The sequence below is a fragment of the Orcinus orca genome, chromosome 2, assembly GCF_937001465.1.
Source record: "Orcinus orca chromosome 2, mOrcOrc1.1, whole genome shotgun sequence".
Classification (NCBI taxonomy): Eukaryota; Metazoa; Chordata; class Mammalia; order Artiodactyla; family Delphinidae; genus Orcinus; species Orcinus orca.
In genome coordinates, this window is record NC_064560.1 from 187,223,434 (window position 1) to 187,240,054 (window position 16,621).

At 45.8% G+C, this 16,621-nt stretch overlaps 2 protein-coding genes across 15 annotated transcripts in view; both read right to left on the reverse strand.

Annotated features, from left to right (window-relative positions):
- FOXN3 (forkhead box N3) overlaps positions 1–16,621 on the reverse strand; it is a 404,228-nt gene that overhangs the window by 107,399 nt on the left and 280,208 nt on the right. For all 14 annotated transcript variants that reach the window (XM_049705642.1, XM_049705635.1, XM_033418430.2 and 11 more), the window contains one exon: positions 15,471–15,535. In XM_049705642.1, the coding sequence (XP_049561599.1) occupies positions 15,471–15,535 (65 nt within the window). The remainder of the gene's footprint in view (positions 1–15,470; positions 15,536–16,621) is intronic.
- Positions 9,770–16,621, reverse strand: part of EFCAB11 (EF-hand calcium binding domain 11) — a 585,886-nt gene continuing 579,034 nt past the window's right edge. The window contains exon 8 of the transcript XR_007475407.1: positions 9,770–11,530. The gene's annotated coding sequence lies outside the window, so the exon portion shown is untranslated. The remainder of the gene's footprint in view (positions 11,531–16,621) is intronic.

Genomic DNA, 16,621 nt, shown 5'->3' on the forward strand with positions numbered 1-16,621 from the left:
ACACGCCTGAATTGTGAGAGAAATTCTCATTATTTTGTTTCACCCAGCTTTAATTTAATACATTGATTTAATAAAATCTATGACAATCTCATTTTTTGAATCATGTAAGAATTCTGAGGTTCACTACATATGTATAAAAATAATCTGAAGTCAAGCAGGTGTAATGAAATTTTTGTTGCCGAATCATCTTTGAAACTTTTGACTGAAGTAACATATACCCAGCAAAGTCCACATATGTGTCCAGCTCAGTGAATTTTTACAAACAATTTTCCCTGGTAACCAGCACCCAGGTAACCAAACTGGCACCTCAGGAGCCCCCTTCTACCCCCTCCAGTCACTACCTCACACCCCAAGGAGAACCGTAACTTGATTTCTCTCTGCCCACCTTCCCCGTGAGCTCTGGCTGGGGCAACACTGAGCCCAGGTGACCACACCATCAGGACCACAAAGCACACTGGCTTGCACGTGATTTCATTTACTTCTTGAGAGCTAGGTGGTAACCTCCTGATCTTACAGATGGAGAAACAGAAGCTCAAGGCTGAGTATCTGAGCAAGCCAAGAAGAACATATGTAAATGAACGTGCAGCTGTGTGTGTGTGTGTGTGTGTGTGTGTGTGTGTGTGAGAGAGAGAGAGAGAGAGAGAGACAGAAAGAGACAGAGAGCGAGTGAGCGAGAGATTGATTATGAGGGGCTGTCAGAGTCAGTATTCAAAGTCAGGTTCCTCCAATGCCAAGCTCAGTTTTGCAGTACAAAAGCTATTCTAGACGATCCCATTTTTCTCCCAATTCATTGATTCACAGGTCCAACAAATGCCATTTGTAGTTAATGTCCTTATATAGAGAAGAACTATCCCACCCCTGAGCGCCCCCCTTACCCTCAACACACACACACACACACACACACACACACACACACACACACACACACACACAGTATGGCGGGTTTTGACATGAATCCGTTTTCTCACTCAGCATCTTATCTTCCTCTCACTATATTTTGGATTGTGAACGATTTTGAGACTCGTTAGAGGTATCTTAATTTTAAAAATTAAGTTGGAAACCAGCAAGTGAAATGGAAGAGGCTCCATCTCTGGCTCTGAACTGGATTTTCATTACCCAATTACTCTTCAAATTATACCGATTTAAGATGTGATTATTATTATTTTTCCTAAGTAGACTGGGTAATGAGAGAAATGCAAAGCATCCCAGCCTAATGGTATGTGAGGTTCTAACACCTCTCTCACCTGCCCAGTCGCCCCGCACACCTCACCTCCACCCAAGCTACTTCTGGGTCTGCCACTCTCCTCTCACCTCTTCAGCAAAGCTGCTTGCATCTTTTTCTGGCTTCAGCCCAGCGATGACCACGACGACCCAAGTCACCCTGACCACCTTCTGCTGTGATCGTGTGATATGATGGGTACCATCCTGCAGGAGCTTCCGGTGTTTATGACTATTGGCTCTTAGTTCTTGACCCCTCCTTATACGGCTGGTTTCCAGATTTCAATTGCACCATCCAGCCCAATGCCACTATCTAGCCACTCCCTTCACCTCAGAGTCAAACCGATCTTCTACTACCTTTCTAAGAATCTCCCCACAATTCTGCCCGGAACACCTTTCTTTCATCTCCCCATCTTCTTTCCTGCAAGGAATGAGGGAAGCTACCTGAAACGGACATGGTGACTTTCCCATCTCCATCCTGGATCATCGTATCTCGCCACTGCTTTCGAAGCCACGCACGTCACATATGACTGTCTGTGCACTTGTTAATGACTTGTGCCTTTGGGGTGGGTTTCGTGACTTCGTAAGCTTGGCTAAGTGAGCGTTTCCGCCATTGATGTAATGTGACGCATCTTTGGTACTGAGGCCCGGAGCAACACTGTGATGGAGAAGGGCACAGTTAACCGTGTCAAGGAGTCCATATGGGCAGATTTAGGAGCTGCAGGGCCTTGCACTGCACAAGCAGCACCCCTCAGCGAAGTGTTCCCTGACTCCTGACTTCCTCCTCCCAGAATCTGAGCCCTTCTGCAGTGGCACAAACCACCCAGGCTTCTTAGTGGTTCTGTCTCCCAGCTAGACTGCGATGTCACAGCTAGGGTAGCTGGCACATTGCAGAAAATCAAGGCATGTTCGTGAAATATATGCGTGTAATTCACTATTATGGGCTGAACTGTGTCTCCCTCCCCAAATTCATATGTTGAAACTCTAACCCCCAATATGACTGAATTTGGATACAGAGCCTTTAAAGAGGTAATTAAGATTAAACGGGAAGTAAGGGTGAGGCTCTAATGCAACAGGACCCTAACAGGGCCCAAATCCGATAGGACTGGTGTCCTTCTAAGATGAGGGAGGAAGCACACGTACAAAGAAGAGGCCATGTGAGGCCACAGTGAGAGGGTGGCCACCTGCAGGCCACGGAGGGGGCCGGGAAAAAGCAAGCCTGCCGACTCCCAGCCTCCAGAACGGCGAGAAAATGAATGTGTGGCAGAAGCCCCTCGGTCTGAGGTATTTTGTTGCGGCCGCCCTAGCTGATGAATACATGAACTGTCCAAGCATCTTGTATTCTGAAGTGAGGACCCTGGGGATCAACTCTGGCTGCTAAGAGAACTTCTCAGACATCCCGAGGTTGGTTGCTCAAGGTTAATCCTCAACGAAGGGAAGTTGTATCCCACCTTCTTCCTCTCCTTTATCACCAATGAGGCAAGTCTGGTTAAAGTAATGCATTCCACCGACCCCCACTTTGCCAGGAAAGGTGAATGTCATCATTGCCTAAGATCCTGGGCCTCTGCGAAATTACTTAACTTGACCGACACCACCATATGCCCTGAGACCTTGGCACCTGTACACCCGTGGATGATGGCCCTTCTCGTGCAAAGAAAGCCGGAAGAGTCTCAAAGGGGAAGATGTGCACTCAGTCTTTGACCTTCCACTGGATGGCCGCGAATACTTGCATATGTGACCTAACGCTTTCTTGTCCATTGCCTCGTTTTTTAAAATGGTTGTGCTGTTGTCATGGACAGCTCCTTTCCCCCTCTTTGGGAACTGACCCTGACTTGCAATCTGGAGACCCTTCCATCTCCCCATCCGTCCATGTGCTTCCAAGTGATGCTTCCACCCACCGTGTAACCCAACCCGCGCCTCCCATTCCTCGGATTACAGTGCTGGTTCCAGGTGGTCATGTGATCCAAGCTGGTCTAATTACAGTGCTGTTCGTAACTTCTTCTGGGAACACTGGGAAAACGCTAGAGTCAAAGTTTGTAGCCCAAGAGGCTGCAGGCAGCCACTTTGTAAATTCAATCTGAGCCTCTCCGAGCCTATTCCCACCAAAGGCAACGCTGAGTTGGGGGACAGAGAGAATAGGTATTATTATTACCACGATCCTACTTTGTTTGTTTAACTCAAGTCACCATCTCCGGAAAGCTCTCCGAGCTCATCTGCTTTCAAATGACAGCCAAACCACTAAGTGGGCCTCCCAGGACAATGGGGAGGTTGGAATTTCACTGACACACAGAAATCATCAGTGATATATATTTAGCTGAATGGATGCTATTCCCTTATCGAGATTCTTTATTAGTTAGGACTCTTGGATGTACACATACACACACAGACAAAAACACCCACGTCAAGCTGGGTCAAGTAAAAGGGAGAATTTATGAGCTCATCTCATCGAACCACAGGAAGGACTGTAGTAGAGTGGTCCCTTGTCTCTGCTTCTTTGCGCTGGTGCCATTTCTCGTACACTGGTCAATTCTATTGATACATGGAAGGCCTTGTGATGACAGCACATGCTTTAGAGCTCCCATACCCAAGAGAAGAAAGACCAGAGTAGAACTCTGGCCTGGGCTCGGTCATGTGCCTGTCTCTCAACCAATCGCCGAGGCCAGGGAGCTCCTGTAAAAAGTTGGCGCCTCTCATTTGTAATATTATGTTGCAATATCATGTTGGGGGAGCGAACAGTGGGCCCCACAAGAGAAGAAAGATGCCACTGATGCCCTGATATGGCTACTGGTACCCATGCCGTCCCCGTGAGCACCCCAATTAGGGCCCACAACAGCTGCAAAAGTTTAAAAGTGAAAACTTCATGCATAATTGTTTCATTTCCCAACCATGGCAAAACTTAAAAAAGGAAGTCTCTCAGTCTGAGAACTATGGTACACACAAATGATAAATACAGAACTGGCCTTTCTGTATGTCACAGGCTTTTGGTCTCTTGTCACAATGTCCTCAGAATCTTGTCCAACGTGTAGGAAATGACTCCATAGCCAAGACACTGGGTTAGAGTAGCCCTACTGGCAGGTGTCATCAGGCACAGACCTGTGGTTCTAACACCTCCCTGCAAGGTGTATCCAATAAGCAGAATGCGGTCATCCTGAGCACGCCGCATAAAAAAAAAAAAATCACAGCCCAAAGAGGGGCCAACCATGTGCGCTACAGTGACCGTGAAGCAGGGGACAAGCTCAACGAGATCTTTTAAACGAAGTTCTAAAGTTCTTTATCACTGCAAGTACGTCTCTCCTTCTTTCTCTCCCTCTCCCTCCCTCCCATCTTTGAAACGCATCTTTGCAAATAGTTCGTATTCTGGCACCATCGAGACGCTAAGAGGAAGAAACAGGAATACAGATCACAAACTATTCCAAACCATCCCCAAGGAAACTTCTTTTTCTGTGTCATATTTCTGCAAGATCTTAGTCACTCAAACGCGTCCGTGAGAACAGCTGGTGAGGGCTCAAGTTCTCCTCCTCCTGTGCATACCTTGTAGACATTTGCCTTCATGTAGCAGGAGCTTCAGAGAGGCTGAAAACAGTCTTAAACATTCCTGAAGATATAACATCAGTTCAACTGGGCAAGGATTTTTTTTTTATGTCGTTGTCTGGGGGTGGAAGGAATTGAAAACCTTAGGAAATCGCAGAAATGCTATCATAAACATAATGAATCCTATTTACTGAACACAATGATCACCAGGCCCTGTGCCAGCCCTGTACATACACGATTGTAATTCTCACAAAATCCCATGAAGCACTACTATCTGTCTTACTGGCTGGAAAGGCTCGAACAATCGGATAAGCTGCTTGAAATCACGCAGCTGGTGGACGGCAGAGGTCGGCCTTTGTACCCAAGACTGGCCAGCTCCGAGAGCCATACTCTTCTCTCCCAGTCACGCTGCCTCCCCTGGAGGGAAAGTAGTGGCCGTGGCAGCTACACCTGCAGCACCTACTAAGTGCCAGGGACAATACACAGATTGTCATCTAATCTTCACATATAATTATACTCATCTTGCAAGACTGGTATTTTTGCATTTTACAGCAGTTCAAAGAAGTTTACATAACTTTCCCAAAGTCAGACAGCAATTAGGCAGCAAGGCAGGGAATGGATCCAGGAAGGCCTGAATTGAAAACTGAGGTCTTTTATCCTCATACCGTCTTTTGTGGGATGGAAACACCAGAGGAAGAGGGGCAGGGGGTTGGCAGGGGAGTCACATCTACACACACACACACACACACACACACACACACACACACACCGCCATACACTCCTGACCTATCACATGCACTGCAGCCAGTACTACCCAGGAGTTCTGAGCCACACCTTTTGGTCGTCAAGGGAACCAAACAAGAACACAAACTTGACCTCTTGCAGTTTACAGGTGGATGCTTTCAAGTTCACTTCTGAAACTGTAATGTGAACATTTCCCTTCGTCTACTCTAAAAAATTCTTCTTCATTGCAAGCCTCTTGGCAATTGTATTGAAATATTTCTAAACTTCCATCCGCGCACGGTTAAACAGGACTTCAAGGGGGCTGACTTTTTCAATTGTATTTTAAGATTGAGCACTTTGATAAAAGCAGGCTCTGCAGTACAATACGATCCAAAGTTGTCTAATCTTTTTATTTTATCATCTATATGATACAATTTAATAGACAAGGAAAACATTTTTAAATGCTCCAAAAACTAAACTATAAGGAAATATTCCTGTTGCTGAGTTGTAATCCGTGTAAAACTATCTTTATCTCTCTATTTCCTAGTACAAAATTCAGATACACTCAAATAAAATATTCATTCTGTTAAGAATTACACCCTCTCATTGCATTAATCTTTGAATGACTAATTTCAGGATTTCCCTTTCTCTTTCCTCAGCCTTTAAAATATCTTAAAGTTAGCTGTTTACAATAGTCATGTGAGGGGACAAAAGAAGAAAGGAAGCCTCTTAACTACTCAAACAAAAGAAGACAAGCATTCACTTCCATCTTTTTGTCTCGTCGTTATAAATTGCTTTTAAGCATTATAACTGGATTCTCCCCAGCCCCAGTCTGCAAAACACAGCAGACTGTCTGTCTAAACACCTAAAGTGCAAAGCTGTTTAGAAATACTGATGCCATTTTGAGCCAACGATGAGTGTGAGTCCAGGTTTCTGATCCTGGCTCTGTGACCTTGAGCAGCACAGTTGCTCCAGGCCTTATTTTTCCCATCTGCAAAACGGGAGTAATTATACCTAAGGCATAAAGCTAACATAGGAATAGTGTAAAGAATATATACAGCCAGACACAAAAGGTCACTTACTGTCTGATTCCATTTATGTGAAACGTCCAGAACAGGCAGGTCCATAGAGACAGAAGATTAGCGGTCGTGCCCCGAAGGCCCTAGTGCCACTTTAATCATCAGAGCCCACAGGTGGCTTTTCTTCAGCCCCATCCATCCCCCCCACACCCCCACTGGCTTCTCTGCAGAGTGGATGCTCTTGCCCAGTCCCCTCTCTCTGAAACTCTTTCCCTTCATTTCAGTGATTTCCTCCAGTTTCTGACTGAGCGGCCTCTTTGATGCCATGGTTGCTTGCTGTCAGCTGCACTCCTCTTTCTATCACAAATCTAGGTCTTCAACATGGAGCTTTCCCCTCTTCTTCATTCTATAACCCCCTGAAAATCTCATGTAGGCTCGTAACTTCCACGGTCATTTCTGGATTGACAACTTCTAAAACTCCCTCTCCGGCCCTGCCCTCCATCTCCTAAACTCCTGCCCCAGTTTCCACCTTCCTCTGGAAACAGCAGAACCAGCTTGCACCCACCCACCCGGCAGGGGCCTGGCCCAGAGGAAGCGCTCAATGCCAGGTCCCTGGTAAAGCTAGCAGTTCCTGCTGGCTTCCCTATTTCTGTCTACAGGGCCGAGTACAACACTGGATTTTCATGAAAAGGGTTTCTATGGAGAATGGTACAGAGACTGGCTGAAATTAAAGTCAGATAGGAAAACACAGGCTATCTGGCTGGTGGAGAGTCCATGTCAGGCTGCAGACGCTGGGAAGTCGGGGCAAATCTGGATTCCCAAGAGACAGTGAAGGGCTTCCCTGGTGGCACAGTGGTTAAGAATCTGCCCGCCAATGCAGCGGACACGGGTTCGAGCCCTGGTCTGGGAAGATCCCACATGCCGCGGCGCAACTAAGCCCGTGCATCACAACTACTGAGCCTGCGCTCTAGAGCCTGTGAGCCACAACTACTGAAGCCCACATGCCACAACTACTGAAGCCCACGCGCCTAGAGCCTGTGCTCCGCAACAAGAGAAGGCATCGTGATGAGAAGCCTGCACACCGCAATGAAGAGTAGCCCCCGCTCGCCACAACTAGAGAAAGCCCACACACAGCAACAAAGACCCAACACAGCGAAAAATAAATAAATAAATAATAATAAATTAAGGGGGGGAAAAAAACAGTGAATGTCAGAATTCTATCAAAGGCTTCTTTTAAAATTGCATTTCCTGAGTCAGACAAAGACAAATACTGTATGGTATTACTTACATGTGAAATCTAAAAAATACAACCAGCTAGTGAATATAACAAAAAAGAAGCAGACTCGGATGTAGAGAACAAACCAATGGTTACCAGTGGGGAGAGGAAAGGCGGGAGGGGATTAAGAGGTATAAACTATTAGGTACAAAATAAACTACAAGAATATACTGTATAGCACAGGGAATACAGCCAATGCTTTATAATAACTATAAATGGAGTATAAGCTTTAAATATTGTGAAGCACTATACTGTGCACTTGTAACATATAATATTGTACAACAACTACACTTCAATAAAAAAAAAACGATGGGGGTAAAAATAAAATAAAACTGCATTTCCTTACAGTTTTTAAGTAACTTAAGAACATGTTCTCCGTGACCGCACAGAACCTGAGTGATGAGAAGAACAGAGCAGCAGCCGTTTAACTTCACTTGATGGTAAACAAAAATAGGCAGGTGACTTTACTACTGTATTACATAAATATCTCTACAAATAACTCAGGGCAGAACAATAAGACAAACAGGCCAAGAGATAAGAGCTCCTCCGAAAAACCAAAGGGCTTCTGCAGGCCAAACAAAGACAGAAGGCAATTAGCACTGGGGGGGAAAGTAGAGAGGTTTTTTTGGTTTCCTTTCTGTTATTACTGTTGCTTTTTTTTTTTGAAACGGGTGTGCCTGGGGACAAGAATCAAGAGGTTTATGCATTAGGTGGGTGCCCTCCTGGCAAAATGGACAAAAGAGTCAGCTTGTGGGGCAGATTAGATGAAAGAAGCCACAGAGCCCAGAGGCGGCAACCAAATGGGAAAGCAATGTGGGGGGGGGGGCAGGGTAAACCCGAACAAAGCCTTCAGTCTGCGTCTTGATGGACAGAAAGAAGGAAGCGCCTGGACTAGAGACCCAGGCCACGCAGACACCCTGGTTCCATCAGAAAGGAAACACTGGCGAGGCTGGCAGTGTGCGTGGACCTCATGCACAGGAGAGGCTTTTGTTGGGAGACCGCTCCTTTAAGGAACTTTGGAACCTTTCACCCTGAATACACCGGCCAGGATTAACGGGCACAGAGTCAAAGGTTAACTCCACTCTTTATTAAGTGTTTGTGAGGTGCCAGGCCAGGCACTGGACTGGACAAATGCTTCCACGTTCACACCCTCCTTTAATCTCTGCCAAGATTCTGGGGAGCACAACTCGTAGCCCCGTTTTACAGACAACTGAAACTGAGGCCCAAGGTCAAACAGCTGGTGCCCAAAGAGAGAGGGATTTAAAGCTGGGCGGACGTGGTGCTGAATCCGTGCTTTTCTGCGTGGTTATCTATGCTCCTGCTGGGTATGTACAACCGTACAGCAAGGGGTATAACTCAGTCTTTGTGAGCTGGGGGAACCTCACAAGGAAGCAGTCCTATTTGAAAGGAATCTGATATAAAGAGTTGAACAAGTTGTCTTTCAGATCCACGTATAAATCCAATAGGATCCGGGCTATCCCGTCTTTTGCCCTGTTCTGAGAATCAGTAGACCCAACAAATGGACAAGGGAAATTTTAGCAGAGAAGAGAAATAACACAGGGACACCAGATTCAGAGGATGTTAGCCCTGCTTTCCTAAGATTCATAGTTTTGTAAAATGTTATAATAACTGACTCTGGGAATTTAGCCTGTTCTCAGGGCTTTACTGATACGAATTCATTGAGCCCTATAGGAACCCCATACGGCAAGCATGTTTATTATTATCCCCACAGAGAGGGTTAAGCCAGGTGCCCACGAGGCCAAGATGGGTCCTTTCCAAGTTGTCCAAATCTGTAGTATGTTGCCTCCCTACGATCCACGAGAAAGGGTTTGTTCAAGGGTCAAGATATAGCCAGGGAGCCATCACCCTGTTTCCTCTCCGTGGGCCATCTGCTGACACTGCTGGTTGAAGGTGGCGCTCCTCCCACTGAGCTATGCCTCGAAACCATTTTGACCCACTTTATTTCATTTTTTCTTTTCTTTTTTTTATTTTGGTCGCACCACGCAGCATGCAGGATCTTCCCCAACCAAGGATCAAACCTGTGTACCCTGCAGTGGAAGCACGGAGTCTTAACCACCGGACCACCAGGAAAGTCCTCAACCCACTTTAGGGAAGTTGTTAGTATGGCTCATCAGAGCTGTAATCCACAGGAAACCCCTGCCACTCCTGAGGTCCGCTCCTTAATTCACAGGCAAGAACACGAAACCCTAGGGATGCCTGAGTTTTGCCCAAGGTCAGAGTTTACCAAGTGGCAGAGTTGGGACCACAGCCAGGTCCCCTCACTGGTAATCCAAGGCTCCTTTCCACGAAAACTCGTTTCTGATATACTGACTACTTGCTGCTGAGCCTTTCACAGCCCCAAACACAACCAAAGGGAGGTACTGCATACATTTTACCAGAAAAAACCCACTGCGGAGCTGCGGGAGAGGGTAAGGCGTAAGGGTTGTGGAGAGTGGGCAGTACATAATAGGACTCCCAGGAAAGTAAGTGCATGAAGCCGGCCTAGAACTTGGGAAGCTGGCATTCCCCAAAGCAGGTCATCTACTGGGCATAATCAACTTCCTGCATGTGTCACACCAGTGGCGAGCACATCTGTGCGCTCGTGGGGACAACGTGCATCTGACAGCAGAAGAGCTGGTTTCCTTTCCCCTATCTGCTCTCGGGCCTGCGGCAGCTCAGTCCTGCTCTGTGCACTGAAAAGGCCTGGAAGGTCTTCTTTCCATTTCATTAGCTCATCCAGGGGGCTGTCAGGAGTGAAAAGAAACAAGCATCTGCTATGCGTGCTAGGGAATTTCTTTGAATTCCACCCCTGCATCCTATGGGAATAGAGTTAATAATAATTAGTGGCCCCATACAGGAGGGATGGAGAGGAGAAAAGTGGAGGGAGGGCCCGGAAGGCTGCCAGGGGGTTGGTAACTGGGCAGGTCTGCATGACCTGTGGTGGCATCAGGGCTTGAGCTGCTTTGCAGGAAGGGCTGGTACGTGTGGTCTGACCCCGGGACGGGCGGTCAGTGGTGGAGGGGGCAGGCCCTGGGCCTCCCAGGGAGGTTCCAGCCTAATCCAGTGCCTGACACACAGAGACAAAGACTAATGAAATGCTTGCAGGTGGGGCAGTGTGGGTAGGCCCAGATGGTCAGCTGGCTCAGAGCTGTAAAGGCAGCAGCTTCTCTCTGAACAAAACTCCGTGGGGAGCTTGCAGGCCTATAGAGCCTATGAGGGCCAAAGCGGGGCAGACGTGGCGGATCGGATGCGCGGCGGCTCGTAGCAACTCTTAGTAGAAGAAATGATGCGAGCAAGAGCAGCGATGCCATGTGCGGCTGGGGGATGCACCCTCCAGGGGCAGACGCTGAAGGGTCAGACCAGAGGTGAGGAATGTCTTTAATTAGGAATCACTGACTCATTAAAATAATTCATCCATGGGTGATGTTTAAATAAAGTAACCTAATTTTAAGTTTGATGGGTGAAGGGAATATGTGTGTCTATGTGGCAGAAGGAGAGGGGGGAGTTTGGGGCCAGGGAGTTTGGAAGAAAACTTACAATAGTTTACTCTTTTTTTTTTTTTTTTGCGGTACGCGGGCATCTCACTGTTGTGGCCTCTTCCGTTGCGGAGCACAGGCTCCGGACGCGCAGGCTCAGCGGCCATGGCTCACGGGCCCAGCCGCTCCGCGGCATGTGGGATCTTCCCGGACCGGGGCACGAACCCGTGTCCCCTGCATCGGCAGGCGGACTCTCAACCACTGCGCCACCAGGGAAGCCCAGTTTACTCTTTTAATTAAGAAAATAAGAGATATTATAACCTAAGAAATTTTAAAATGTACTTCACAAGGACAGTCTACTCAATACTCTGTAATGGCCTACATGGGAAAAGAATCTACAAAAGAGTGGCTATGTGTATATGTGTAACTGATTCACTTTGCTGTACACCTGAAACTTACACGACATTGTAAATCAACTATACTCTAGTAAAAATTAAAAAAAAAGATGGTTAAAAAAATGTATTTCACACACAGAGACTGTCACCAAGACACACAGAGACAGGCAGAGGAGACAGTTGGGGACACCTGTCAGCTGGCCACTCCTGGCCTCTGAATAAGCCACACTCATCTGTTGGGCCCCATCCTGAGTCCCCTTTTAACGAAGGGTTTGTCCCCTTCTGGCAATCAGCTAGGTTACTGTCGTACAAGATCTGAAGTGCTCTCTACCCACTGAAACTGCTAACATACTAAAATGTCTCTAGCAGCCTAAATGGCATTTAAAATAAAATAAATACTGTGAATTGATGAAATGACCAATTATGTTAAGTACCCATGCCTGCTGTAATCCAAACCAAATCTTACCCCATTATCCTCAAAACTGCAAGACGATTCAGCAGGCCCTCTTGCCAGTGAATCTGCAAGAACCGAAACACAGAGGCCGCCCTCAACAGGACCCTGAGTGCTTCCGGTTAATTCTTGCAATTGGTTTTACGCTGGAAAAAAAGAACTATACTACCTCTCTGCTCAACAGCTTATAAAGCAAACAACTATTAGACAATACACATCGGTTCCCCACTGTAACAATTAGGTCATTCTGTTCCACTGATTTCAGGTTTTACCTTCCATTACTTCCTCTTTGGAAATCTCAGCTTTCTTCTGAAAAACATCTTGGAGTGCGTGACGATGTCATTATTCCAAAGTGCCCGCAAAGCCCTCATTTCTGCATCCACCCCATAGAGTCCCCATCGCTCTCTCTACCTGTGGTCCTCTCGTGCCCGTGTGCTCTGGTTGTTTCCCTCCTGGCACCACCCCCATCTATTTACTTTTTAAGGCCTTGTACAAGTGTCAACTCTCCCAAGAAGTGACAGGCCCACGTTCCCTCCCTCCTGTCAAAAACAAGGCTCTGTCCTCAAAGCAATGGGGCACATCTGCTCATTTTGCTGCTTTTGGGTTCTTTTAGTCTCAACCCGTAGGGTGACTTCACAGAGCAGGTTCTCCCCGGCCCCGTGCAGTTCGGTTTCGCCAGTTCTGCTTGTGGTCAGGGCCCACAGTCACAGCTGGGCTTTGCTGGCCGGTTGCTGGGTCCCTGTGTCACCCTGTGTGACCAAGCTTCACCTACTACCCTGCTTCTAGGAACTGGGTTTTTTAGGGGATCCTCCTGGCCTGCAATCCCAATCCTTGTGGCTGGAACCTATTAACAGAGTTCTTTCCTAGTCTGATTATCTAGACAAACATCCTCCTGCTTGCTTTAGACATAAAGAAAAAATGTGGACATACATTGAAAATACAAAGTATAAAGGTGAGAAAGTGAGCATAAATCAGCTACATTTTCTTCTCCTTGATTCTAAACTGAACCTTCCTCTGCCATGACTGGGCAGCTCCCTTCTTTCTATGCCAGTATCTTTACTGTAAAACTTTTGTTCGTGGGCATCAGCAACTTCTTGATAAGCCAGTACTGCCCGCCAGAGAAACACAAGAATATGACACAAATGAACTTATCTATGAAACAGAAGCAGACTCACAGACACAGAGAACAGACGGTGGTTGCCAAGGGGGAGGAGGGGTGGGAGGGGGATGGAATGGGAGTTTGGGATTAGCAGAGGCAAACCATTATATATCGAATGGATATACAACAAGGTCCTATTGTATAGCACAGGGAACTGAATTCAATATCCTGTGATAAATTATAATGGAAAAGAATATAAAAAAGATATATGTATATATAAAACTGAATCACTTCGCTGTATAGCAGAAACTGACACAACATTGTAAATCAACTATACATCAATAAAATAAAGTTAAAAAAATAATAATTCAGAAGAACACACACAGAGTTTAAAAAACCTTATTACAATGTAAGTGTCTCATGAACCCTCTATACAGATACAGCAAATGAAGAAACACAACAGGAAAAAAAACATTAGCAAATCCCCACCCACACTCCAGAATTCTCACCACGAAACTTCTGATTTTAACATGTACATAAAAAGTAAATGGGATGTATTGAATTGGATGTGGATTCAAGAAGCATCTGAAATCTGTAATAATTTAATTCTCAATGCCTAGAGTAATTAGGAGAATGTTTAACCCTATGTAGAAAAGAAAAAAAGTCTACCACCCATGAGACAGAATCTCATGGTGAAATCACTCAATTTCATAAACCTTATCAGTTTTTCCCTCATGCTTCTGTCCTGCAGAAATAACCCAAAACTAACATGCTTAGAGCAAATCTTCCCTAATGTGGAACTTAATGAATAAAAATCCTATAAGAAAATGCTCTAAGTAAATAAAATGCCTTTTGTGAAAATAATCCAACCATGAATGATATTCATATCATTGCTACAGATCTAGAGGAAAAATAAGGATGCACGTAACTTTGAAATCCACTTGCAAAAACCCAAAGGCTCCTCATAATAGGTCTCCATTTACACTTTCTGAAGGGAGAACAGAATAGATTTTTTTAAAATTATGTATTAATTTTTCAGAGTGGAGGGAGTTCCCTTTTTTTCTTAAATATTTAGGATATTTATGATGGTCATTAAAATTAGGATTAATCAGACCTACCTACCTAAATTTCACCTGGACCAAGCAAAGATGTAAAGAAATTCTGAAGTTCCCGATTTCACAGGCAATTAAAAAGACAACATACAATTGTATGGCCTTGAAAACAGTAGCACAAATGTGATGACATCTCTCACAATTGTTTGAGCTACTCTGGAAACCTGAAGATAAATGCCTCTTTTCTTAGCTGCATATATATCCTACTCCTTCACACACATGGCTGGCCCCGGGCGTGTAACTTTTAGGGAAAAGAGGCGTAACAGCTCTAAACCAACCAAGATGCACTGAAACTCCTCACCCTAAGCCCAGTACAGTTTCAAAGCTCTTGGCAAAACCAAATCCATCTGCTTTGGGCCAGTTGTGCCACTCTGACACCCAGCCAATCAAGAGAGGCTAATGAGGAAGGGAAGTCAGAAGACACTTGGGGGCCAGCCAATCCCAGCTGATCTGCAGAGCAGACATCTCCCCAAAGTACTTTCTCCAAGCAGTTAGAGTGCATCTCATTGCTATTTTTAGCTCTGTGTTCTTCTTCGACTTTGGCCATTTTTAAAGAAACTTGACAGCAAAAGTAGAGATGAAAGGCGGTTTGAATTCCTTGAGTGCATTGGACAGGAAGTCGCGCAAGGCAGCTGAGGATGGACTGGACAGCAGAAAGAATGTCCCCCTGCAAATGACGCCTGCAGGGATGAGGGAGGGCGTCTGAACTCTGAGCTCAGAACAAACCGCAGTCACCCTTCCAGGCACACGTGGACGTCAGGGCACAGCAAGCAACACGTGGATCTCCACGATGACCCAAGTGCCAGAACACCCCCAGCATTCCTCACAGCCCAGGCACTGGAAATCCGCGGTAGGGTTTGATTTTACCAGTCCAATTGATGCTATCGTTGCATCCTAACTGCCACGTAATTCCAATTTCACCAAAGCAAGCCGACCACTTCTGGAATCTGACCAGTGACAACAGACCAAAGAAGCCGTCTTATCTCAGATTAACAGTTCATATCAACCAGGAGACGTCAGTAGGAAGAAATAAAGAGAACTGGACAAACAGAGCCATCCCACAGCAGTCACAGAGGGCCCGCTCTGCAAAGCAGACAGAACTCTCCCGACAGACACCAGGAGCGAAGGAGTAGTGTGGGGGAGGGGGAGGGGGGGCTGTCAGAGACCTACCTTGTAGAAGGGCTCCATTTCTCTTGAAGAAGGTGCTGCCCGGCCAGAGGGGTGGACCTGATGTGCTAAAACAGAAGAGAAACCAGCGTGAGGGCGAGCTTGTCTACACTCACTCAGTAGCACTCAGAAAACAACCCTTCCTCCAAACACATCCTGCAAAATGGCCTCAGAACACTTTCCCAATTACGCATTATTTACACCCTCTGAAAATGTATCTTTAAAAACCGTTAGTCTTGTTTTATGATGAATGGGCTTCATATGTCAACGTGCATAACCCGTCCATGTGGGTATTCAGGTTACTGTCCTAACCCTGCTCCCTCTTGGGCACTGAAATCATTTGCAGGTAAACAAAATGGCCACATCAGATGCTCAACATCATAGCTTATAACTTTCGCTAATTTCTTCATAATTTTATGACTTTATGAGGCAAAGAACTCCCATCCATGTCTTCTGAGATCAGCAGGTTTTTCACCACTTCTTAGTGCCACCTGCCCATTATAAATGCGAGCTTGCCTTTCCTGGCTTTTCTACCACCAAATTCTTATTATACAGATATGACCTTGATCAACTCCCTCCCTCCCCTGTCTTCGTGTTTCATATCCCGTTTTCAATTCCTTGGCTTAAAATGTTGCACCCCATATCCCATAAAACACTTTTCAGATATGTTACCACTCACAGTCCTGCAACAGGAGAGGCAAGAAAAGACGAAAGATTAATGTATCACAATGACACTTTACTACATTTATAGACAAGCATTTTCACTGTTTTAAGACACCCAGTGAAAAACTTTATAACCAAGCCGGTGTTGGAGTAGAAAGGAGGTGATTCTAAATCAAGGATTGGTTTAGATTAATGTTAGAAAGCACTTAGTCAAAATTGTGCCTACAGCCAGCCCAACAGGCAGCATAAATTACTTTCTCCAAGATAGAACGTGGCAAATGATACCGGTTAATGCATCATCAATCACCTTCAGCGTTAAAAAACATTAAAAAGTTGGTCTAAATAATAAGTTTGTAAGTTTGGCAAACACGGACACACACACACAGAATAAGAAATCTGAAGGACTACCCGATGAATGTTTCTAGAGTCCATCAGGGTCTCTAGTGATGCAGGGGAACAATACTGTTAACAAGGAGAAATGCCAGTGACAC